At 52.1% G+C, this 9820-nt stretch overlaps 1 protein-coding gene across 2 annotated transcripts; it reads left to right on the top strand.

Moving 5' to 3' along the window:
* Positions 1-358: 358 nt before the first annotated feature.
* On the top strand, positions 359-8176 carry NKX2-1 (NK2 homeobox 1). 2 transcript variants are annotated; one of them, XM_005520284.2, is made up of 3 exons: positions 359-618; positions 4930-5306; positions 6047-8176. In XM_005520284.2, exons 1-3 carry the CDS (start codon positions 566-568, stop codon positions 6715-6717), a joined length of 1101 nt encoding a protein of 366 aa, XP_005520341.2. In that variant the 5' UTR covers positions 359-565; the 3' UTR covers positions 6718-8176. The 2 variants fall into 2 exon arrangements, with proteins under 2 accessions (XP_005520341.2, XP_087913920.1); XM_088057794.1 differs by lacking the exon at positions 359-618 and adding an exon at positions 3680-3894.
* Positions 8177-9820: the final 1644 nt, after the last annotated feature.

The raw sequence follows: 9820 nt of genomic DNA, 5'->3' as shown, positions 1-9820 counted from the left end.
TTCAGGGCAACAGTAAGTCTTGTACGTGTGTAGTGGCACCGTTGCGGCAGTGACAGTCTACTGGCATTAGGAAAGCCAGATGTGGAGGGCTTATATTAACTGCTGATAATATCGGACCAGGAGGTCAGACAGCAGTTCACACAGCGGGGCGAGTGCTGCTGCTATCCACCCGAGACTCCCGGGGTGCCTCCAAAGAGCCCTTTCCCGCGGGTCCCGGCGCCGGACAGCCGCGGAGGGGCGCGGTGAGGCTGGCGGGCCGAGGCGTGCCCCGGGCCCCGCCGCCCCCGCCCTGGCACGGCTGCCCTCCGCCCGCCGCCTCGACTCCGGGAGCCCTGCCCTGGCACCCCGTACCTGGCCCCACCCTGGCCCTCTTGGCCGGGAACGGACCGGAGAAGGAAAGGACGGGGAGGGTGTCGAGGACTAGGGCAGGAGGGCTCAGCCGTCCTCCAGCAACTGGGGAAGGAGGGAAAGAGCTGAGCGGAGGCAACGCCGCTACCCTCGCTCGCACAGAGCTTTGCGAGTGGGTACCGGTGGCGAAGGAGCCCCGAGAACCCCCAGCTGCGAGATGCTCCACGCCGTGGGCAGCTGGAGGAGCAACTGTGCGTGCTCTGCGGAGGGGTGAGGATTTTCGCTTTAGCCTTTGGTGGTCTCGCTGGTTGCCTTAGGTTCCCATGCCAGGGGGAGAGGTTTCGACCGGTGTGTTGAGGGGTTTCTCCCACCCTAACGAGATAACCAGGGCAGGGGGGCTTTCCCACCGCGAGGAATTGTCCCTGTGAGCCACAACAGGCGTTTCCCCACACACACACCCAGAGCGCTCCGTGCCTAGGTAGCGCTCGCAGGGTGCGTCTCTGGGAGGACTCCTGCCTTCTTACACGCCCAAGCATGTGCTTTCCAGGTGGGGAGAGGCTCCCAGCGCCCTGCCCGCGGCCGCCAGAGTCACAAGTCCGCCCTACACGATGAGTACGGAAACCTCCGCTCCGGGCGTAGGTGTTCTGGGCACATCTTCCGCTCTGCGGAGCGCGGGGACACAGAGGGTGTATTACCCCGACACGCACAAGCAACCAGATGAAGTTTCTATGAGCTCGCTCAGGGTGGGTCGGGAGGGGAGAGTTGAGGCAAGCCGCCTCGGTGGTGCCTTTTTTCCAGGTGGTCATTTACATCTCTCTATGGATGTGTTAGAGTTATACGGGTGACCAGAAGCGAAGAAAGAGCTCTGTCACAGATCTGCTCTTGCCACCTCCAGCTCGGAGCTCTCTGTGAGCGGCTGCTCCGGGCTGTAGGGCCGCGGGCAGGGCAGCAGGCAGGGCCGCCTCCTCGGCACTGGGAGCGGGGGCGGCAGCGCTGGGCAGGGGGTGCCTCCAGACGTGCACTCCTGAACTGACCCAGGGGGAGCACGGAGCAGCTCATGGCTTCGTATCAAAAAGTTACACCTAGAAAGCATCTTTCTTGTTGAGAAAGAATTTGCGTGAGGTTTGCGTGGGACCCTTACCCTCTGCCCTCCGAGCCCTCCGAGCTCTGCCTGGCCGAACATATTTAATTCCCCTTGGGGAGGCACAGCAGCTCGTATAAAAAAGACATTGTTGTCTTTGGAGAGCCCTGTGCGCACTTTCAAAAGCTGATCCTTGAGTTCCCAGCCCCCGCAATCCAGTTGATGAGGAAACGCTCTGCGGTCTTGGTGGCACCGTTTCCATTGGGATTGGCACCATTTGATTGACAAAGTCTCCCATTCTTCCACCTCTCGAGTGTTATCAAAAGGATTGTGTGGGGTCAGAAGCTATTGAAGGGACGTCCGTGTAGCCGCATTTCTGCAAACACGGGGTGAAAACCGTGCCTTTCTCATGAAAATGCTTCCACCAGGCAGAACGCATCTCATCTTCCTTGCTCTCCTCCTTAGCATTTCTTTTTAACTCGAGTGTTTTACTAAGCAGCATCACCAGGTAAACGAATACATCGCTTTTAAAGGCAGCCTAGGCAGGATTCTGTCGGGACGGCCGCCCTCCCCGGAAGCTGGGAGCAGCCATCTCTGGCAGACGAAACTCCTGTGGAGGGTTTGAAAGAAAAGAGAGTGAAGGGACACGGCACCAGAGAAGAAGTTTTCTCGCCCCTTGTCCGTGGTATGACTCGCCCCGTTATCGCTCACTTGGGCCGGGAAAGCAGGTGCAGAGGCTGACCTGTTTCCTTCACACCGCGTCGATCTAGCCAGGCTGAAAAGTAGCTAGACGTAGCTGTGCCTGTGCGAGCTCCGGTGTGCTCCTAACTCAGCGGTCAGACGTGCGCAGGAGAGTTTCACCCGCTTCCCAGCGCAGATGAACGAAGCGCTCTCGCATTAGCTTCCCTCTAGCAGACCCCGTGCAGAGCCAAGGCCCGACTCGCTCGGAATAACCTAACCGAGAGATGTTTGAGAGGCGATTTAACCTGCGCTCATTCGAGGGAGAGGAAAAATTAGCTCTGGCAGGCGCAGCCGGCGGCCAAAGGGTCGCTCCGGGGCGGGCGCAGGGCAGCGGGGAGTCTCGGCTCCCGGAGCCGCTGCTGGGGCCTACCCAGCTGCCCCACTCTGTGGATGGGAACGGCTCCTGTCCCACAAATTGCGCGGTCACTTGCCGCCTTTCGTCTCTGATGAGAGTCGACCAAGCCGTAGTTTTGGTGGATTCTGCAGTATTTATTTTTTTTTTCCCTTCCATCCACCACCTTCTTTTAAAGATTCACGAAAGAGGCATGGGGGTGGAGTGTCTGAGAAATTCGGGGTGAAAAAAAACCAACCACAAACCCCAAACAACCAAACCACTAAGGCAAGGTCGAGTCTCTCTCGGTGTAGGAACAAAACCAAAGACCGTAATCAAAAATACGCGCAGAAAGGGGAAAAAGGGGGGGGGGGGGAGGGGGAAAGAAATGTTCCAGAGCTCTGGAAAGACAAGATTGAAAGGTTTTAAAAGAAAAGAGGAAAAATAAGAGGTAAAAACCAAACGCCTTGCTATCCCAAAGTCGCCCTTCTCTGCCTTTGGTGACCCAGCAGACTCACAACCAGCCCACCTTGGGATATTCAGCCTTGAGGGAGCTGGTGCCGAAAGAAGCAGCTGAGATGATGTAAGAGAGCTGGAGGCCTGATTGAAGGAAAGTTCCCCCGATTATATTTGTGTGGAAAAGCTCACCTCTTGCAGAGCTCTAAAGTGTAATCAAGACTGAGGCTTACACTTGAAGGATGTTAACTCTCATACGGGAACCTACTTTCTCCTAAACGGTTTCTTGCCTAGTGAATGAGAGCCTCCCAATTGAAGCAAAATGATCCTTATGTACTAATATCAAGCACAGCCACAAAGCGACCGGCTATTTATGCTGCCACTTTAGACAAAGATATTTAGTTATTCCCGGGTAGCAAGTGCACTTTTGCATTTTTAAGCACGAACCAGCCGAGCACAAACATATTTACAAGTGCAATTACTAAATAGTTACTTGACACTTCAAAGTCCCAGGGTTAACTGTACCTTCGCTGTAATTTTCTTAATATTCAGGTAATCGCTGTATTAAATTGTGGTTGCCAGGGCCGTAGGCCGGGGTGTGAAACACTCGGGGGAGGTTTCTCTCCTCTGCCCGGATCACCCCGAAATATAAGCTTTGGAGACACTAGGTGTTGGAAGATTTCTTCAAAGACCCGAGTGACATTAGCTACTGGCTGCCTGTAAGTGTGCGTGTGGCTGTGAATGGATCGCTTTTGTTTTCACACCGGATCCGAGAACAGATCCGAAAGTGCCAGAAATTGCAGTTTATTGGAAACTACAGGGAATTCATTGGCAAGGTCGTATGGCAGATGACCGGAGAGGTCTTCTCCATCCAGCTCCCGTGCTGTATAAATAACCTTAGAAAGCAGCTTCAGCTTCAGAGGGACCACGAGAGACTGTGAGAGTCTTTGCCTCTGAGAATAACAAGCGACATTTTGCGCTAACCTATTTTTCATCGGTCTCTCGCCCCAGGCAATTAAATTACTGCTTGATTTTGCGAACTTGTGTCTTCCACCCCTCTTTGAGATATTAAAAAAAAAAAAAATCCCTAGTTGGAAGGAATTTATGGGTTCAGGGAGAGAAACGATCCCTGCACTGAGTGTCTTAGGAGACATAGTGTTTCCGAGATGCGAAATCCCAAGCGCTGGTTCAGCCCCAGCCTGCCGGGGTATCTGATAAGCCAGTGCGGGGAGTGCGGGGCACGGGGAGCTGTGGCCCGGAGAGAAAGATCTGCCCTCCCGAGAGTTGTCCTCCCGGCGGCGGGGTTCCTTCCGGACCAAACTTGGTGGGGGAAGAGGGAGATTCTGTCCTTTGCCTTACTGGCATTCCACCCCGTTTCCCCAGCTCTCACAAAGGCTGGGCTGACAGCCTTGCCACCCGGGAGCTGTTTTTAAATCCTTTCACCCAGTCAAATGGTGGTCTTTTTGCTTTGCTTTCCATTTCCCATCCACTATATTGCCACCCCCGAGGAAAAAAAAAAAAAAAAAGAGTTGTGCTCACGGGGTCTTTCTTTCTTTTTTCCCCTCTCTCTCCCGTCCTTTCTGTCTCTCTTCTTTTTTTTTTTTTTTTTCCTAAAGACATAAAAAAAAATTCTGACAAGTAAAACTTAAAGGTGTTTACCTTGTCATCAGCATGTAAGCTAATTATCTTGGGCAAGATGTAGGCTTCTATTGTCTTGTTGCTTTAGTGCCTATGCCCCGCCTCTGGTGGCAGCCTAAAACCTGGCGTCTGGCTAAAACAAACGAAAGGCAGCCCTGAGCCTCCACTCAATCCAATTAAGGCGGACTTCGTCCACTCGGTTACGTGTACATCCAACAAGATCGGCGTTAAGGCAACACCAGAATATTTGGCAAAAAAAAAAAAAAAAAAAAAAAAAAAAAAAAAAGATTTGCCTCCCCTTCCTTTTTTTTTTTTTTTTTTTTTTTTTCCCCAGCCGCCGAATCATGTCGATGAGCCCAAAGCATACGACTCCTTTCTCAGTGTCTGACATCTTGAGTCCTTTGGAGGAAAGCTACAAGAAAGTGGGCATGGAGGCCAGTAACTTGGGGGCTCCCCTGTCAGCCTACAGACAGTCTCAGGTTTCTCAGCCGGCCATGCAGCAGCACCCCATGGGCCACAACGGAACAGTGACTGCCGCCTACCATATGACAGCGGCAGGGGTCCCCCAGCTCTCCCATGCTACGATGGGGGGCTATTGCAATGGGAACCTGGGCAACATGAGCGAGCTGCCGCCTTACCAGGACACCATGAGGAACAGCGCTTCGGCGACAGGATGGTACGGCACCAACCCGGATCCCCGCTTTTCCTCAAGTAAGTCAGCCCGGGGCTGGGTGGCCGAAGGGGGCTTGCCGCGCATCCGCCCGGCACATCGCGGGCAGAAGGCACGGGGGGGTCCGCGACAGGGCAAAAGTCGGTCTCAAACCCAGACGCGCCCCCCAATCCCCAAATTCCTCCTCCTGCCCCAGGATCGTGCCCGGTCTTTCCAGCCCGGCTGTTTGCACGTCAGCCTCCCGCGGCTGCTTTTGCGGGGCTGGGGGGTTGGAAGCCCCGCGGTGGCGGGGAGCGGGAGCCCGGCTCTCGCCGTCCAGCGGGGCGGGAGCGTCGCGGCCCGGGGGCCCTGAGGGAGCCGGCGGTGCCCGCCCGCCCGCGAGCAGCCCGGCACCGGGCGGCCGAGGGGGGAAGCCGGAGGCGCCGGGGCCGCGTCCCGGGGAGCGGCGGGGGAGCGGCAGAGTCCTCTTCGGCCGGCGCCGGCGGAGCCGCTGTCCGCGGCCGCAGCGGCTGTCACATTCGGTACTTTTCTTGGCTGTCCCCCCGGGCAGGACGAGGGGCGAGCGGTCGCCCTCGTTCACCGGGGCCGGGCCGGGCGAGTAGGGGGCCGCCGCTCGCCCCAGGGACGTGAGTCGTTGTGCAGAACCGGGGCTGGGCTGCCGGGGGGCTGCGGAGATCCGCTGGGGGCAGGCGGCGGCGGGGGCTGCCGGAGCGCGGGGCCCCACTCGGGCCGGGCCGGGCCAAGCCGAGCCGCCTAAAACGTGCCGCCTTCTCCCTTGCAGTCTCCCGCTTCATGGCGCCGTCCTCGGGCATGAACATGGGAGGCATGGGCAGCCTCGGCTCCCTGGGAGACGTGAGCAAGAGCATGGCCCCGCTCCAGAGCACGCCGCGGAGGAAACGGAGGGTCCTTTTTTCGCAGGCCCAGGTTTACGAGCTGGAGAGACGTTTCAAGCAACAAAAATACCTCTCCGCCCCGGAGAGGGAACATTTAGCCAGCATGATACATCTCACCCCGACTCAGGTCAAAATCTGGTTCCAGAATCACCGCTACAAGATGAAACGCCAGGCCAAAGACAAGGCTGCGCAGCAGCAGATGCAACAGGAGAACGGCTCCTGCCAGCAGCAGCAGTCTCCCAGAAGGGTGGCGGTGCCAGTGCTTGTGAAGGATGGCAAGCCCTGCCAAGCAGGCTCCAACACACCCACAGCAGCTATCCAGAGCCATCAGCAGCAGGCAGCTACAACGATCACAGTGGCTACCAATGGCAACAGCCTCGGACAGCATCAGAGCCACCAGACAAACAGTGCGGGGCAGTCTCCAGACATGGGACAGCACTCGGCCAGCCCTTCCTCTCTGCAGAGCCAAGTCTCCAGTTTGTCTCACCTAAACTCTTCTACTTCTGACTATGGCACTGCCATGTCTTGCTCCACCTTGCTATACGGTAGGACCTGGTAAAAGGATTAAACAAAGAAAAAGAAAAAAAAAAAGGCAAAAAGAAAAAAGAAAAAAAAAACAACAAAAAACAAACCCAACAAATTTTCCCAGTTACACAAATCTCTGTCCTCTCCAAACTACTGTGTGCTTTTTTTTTTTTTTGCTTTTTTTTTCCTTCGGTTTTTTTTTTATTTTTTATTTTTTTATTTTTTTTTAATGCGCTTCTCCCTTTCCCCGGTTTTACTGAGCGGTCTCTGCGGACCTCTGGGAGAGAAAGACACTTTTTTGTTCCGTTTTATTGTTACTGTTGATGGTTTTGGGTCTTTATGTTTTTTCTCCCCCAAAGTTGTCCTACGGGGTGTATAAAAATATTCAGACTAATAACCATGGAGCAGTCTGCAGAAAGAGGACCATCTTTAGGCATGGTCTGAAGACTTGGATATCAGATGTACACTTTGCCAGCGTCTAGGACTTGCATGTAAATACAGAGATTTTGGGGGATGGGGTGGTTTTCCCCCCCAAAAAACGCATTCGCGTCACCCAGACACAAGAAGCAGCTTCCCCCTCCCCAGTCTCTCCCAGCCCGCCGCCAGGGCCAGCGGATGGAGACGTGGAGTCATCAAAGGCTTGGCTTTTATTTTCCTCCTTACGTTTGATGTGAACCTGTAGCTGTATAATGCTGTCAAAAGTTGGACTAAACCCATAGTTTTTAGTAGCCTGTATATTTTGTTGTAAAAAGAAAAGGAAAAAAATACAATCAACCAAACCAACCCCCACCTTTTTTATGGACACTGATCACCCCGTCGTAAATCCTCTGGCAGTTTGTTATTTGCGCACGCCGCCTTTTCCTGTTGTAACTTATGTAGATATTTGGCTTAAATATAGTTCCTAAGAAGCTTCTAATAAATTATACACATTACAAATATTCTTTTTTTATTTTCCCCTTTGGTTTCCCCTCCCGACGCTCCTTTCCTTGAATCTCTCTCCTTTTTTTTCCCCCTTACCCGCCCCCCCTTTTTTTTTTCTTCTTGGTGGAAAAACAATCCGGGATGTTGCCAGATCCCGGAAGGCCCCTGCCCCTCCCAGGGCCCAGACCCTGTTCCCAAAGGGGAGCTGCGCCAGAAGGTTAACGGGATACAGGATCAGTTCTCAGCGTGCAAACAGGACAAGCAAACGCGTGGGATTCACGAACTCGAGAGCGAAGGAATCGAGTCCAAATTCATTAGCCCGATTATTTTTGGGGGGGGATGAGGGTGGGGGCGGGGGGCACCTCAGAGACTTCTTGCTAGAGAAAGCAAAGTATTCCGGAACTAGAAATTCAAATGCCAAAGGCACGGAGGAGAAAGAAGGTAAAAGTCTAACGCCATTAGAAAAAAAACTAAAATAACGAAGAACCTGCTGTCAGTATAGAACGTGAGTCCGATTTAAAGTGTCCAGTTTTAATACCTTGTAAGAAAAAAAAAAAAAAAAAGAAAGATAATTTCTACCAGGTTTTCCTATGTACTTGTATTTTAAGGGAAGTACAGTCACCTTATTTATAATCAAAATAAAAAGATAGTTTATTGTGTACAACATGTAGTTTGAATTAACTTTCTTTATCAGGCTGTGTTTAATTTTCTACGTATCCATATATTTAATTTTCTACATATCCAACCCCTCATGCCCGCACCCGGCCACGCAGGTCCCCCTGCCCAGCCCACCCCACTACCCAGGCGGAGATCAGCCGCAAGCTGCGGCTCGCTGCAACTCAGACGGGCTCCGGTTGGTTGGTTTGGGTGCTGTTCTTCGTGTCGATTTTCTAAGGGGGGGCTGTTTGTTTATTTGTTTGTTGGGGGTTATTTTGTGTAACCGTTTGGGAAGTTTGTAAAGAAGGAGATGAGGAGAAAGTGCGTGCGCGCACGTGGGTGGCTGCGCAAAGGTGCGCGCCGGGCTGAGACACACAGGGGCGTTTGGTAGGAAGGTAAATATTGTCGGTAATGCAAGGCAGATAGATGTTAACTGTTCTGTAAATATATAAAGCATATGAAGCTAAGCAGCTCATATCTGACGAGTCCTAAATCCCTGAAATTCTCTATTTTTCAGGTCCCAAATATCCCTTTTGTGAGTATAACAAAATAAGAAGTGTCCCCACTCTAAAAGCGTGTTTTCCTTTGCGTCTGCTGCTCGGTTTCGTTTTTTTCCCCAAATCCATAGAAAGCGATCGCAGCCATTGAAACACCACTGAATTACAGCGGTGTTACGAAATAATCATATTTTTGAAGTGAAAGAAAACAGGTTGCCTGGGATGGAAACAACCCAACCTCCAATTTAAGTAGCAGCTTTTGAAAGCTCCAGTTCTTTATTTATACAAGATAGCTGGTGTTAGTCGGACACCAAGTGCTAGTCTGGATGGAGAAAAAGGGAAGTACACGGAAGAAAAAAAAAAGTATCGGATTCTTTCTGACCCCCTCCCCCTTATTTCTAACTGGAGGACATCACGTGTGTCAACAGGAATTTCGAGACCTTTCATTCTTTAGGTTATGTCCTGATTTATACAGCGACATTCTTAACTAACCCAAAGATTATTATTTTTTTTTTTTTTTTGTTCTTCTTCTATGAGGAATATTCATTTCAGATCTGTAGCATCGTGTTAAGCATGGCGGGGGGATGGGTGGGGGGCGGCAGAGTGTCTGGAGCTTAGTACTGTTATTTCTGCTAAAAGAAGGAAATGTTGGGGGATTCCTGGTCCCTGGTGCAGAGCTTCCCTGGACGAAGCGAGAGTAAGATTAACTTTAAGGACTTTTTTTATTTTTTAAATTAGGGTTAGCTTCTCCTGGAGTTTATACGCAAGGCCGAGGGGAAAGTGCTCCGGTTAAGTCGACATTTCCCCTTCATATGTAATTAATGTGCTTTCTTTCAAACCCAGGAACGTTCAAAAGTGAGTAGCACCGAAAGGCATTAATACAGCCGAGAACTATCACAGCCCCCGCCCCCGAATATTGGTGTTAGCATGTTTGATAGGGATCCAGTCAGAGACTTTTCATTATAGAGTTCGGGGGAAATAAAGTAATTTTATTGTGTCTCGACAACCTCATAAATACATATTTGGTGGTGGGTGTAATTACTGTAATGGATTATTATGTAC

This window comes from Pseudopodoces humilis, chromosome 7 (genome assembly GCF_049639895.1).
Source record: "Pseudopodoces humilis isolate 2021_Gansu_Grassland_sample_001 chromosome 7, ASM4963989v1, whole genome shotgun sequence".
Taxonomy (NCBI): Eukaryota; Metazoa; Chordata; class Aves; order Passeriformes; family Paridae; genus Pseudopodoces; species Pseudopodoces humilis.
Note: the sequence above shows the minus strand (reverse complement) of the source record. Positions and strands in the feature narration are given on the sequence as shown.

Coding starts and splice junctions, on each gene's coding strand:
- NKX2-1 (XM_088057794.1), top strand. CDS start 3,806: ATGACCGGAGAGGTCTTCTCCATCCAGCTCCCGTGCTGTATAAATAAC. Junction 3,895..4,929: donor CAGAGGGACCACGAGAGACT/GTGAGAGTCTTT, acceptor TTTTTTCCCCAG/CCGCCGAATCATGTCGATGA. Junction 5,307..6,046: donor GGATCCCCGCTTTTCCTCAA/GTAAGTCAGCCC, acceptor TCTCCCTTGCAG/TCTCCCGCTTCATGGCGCCG.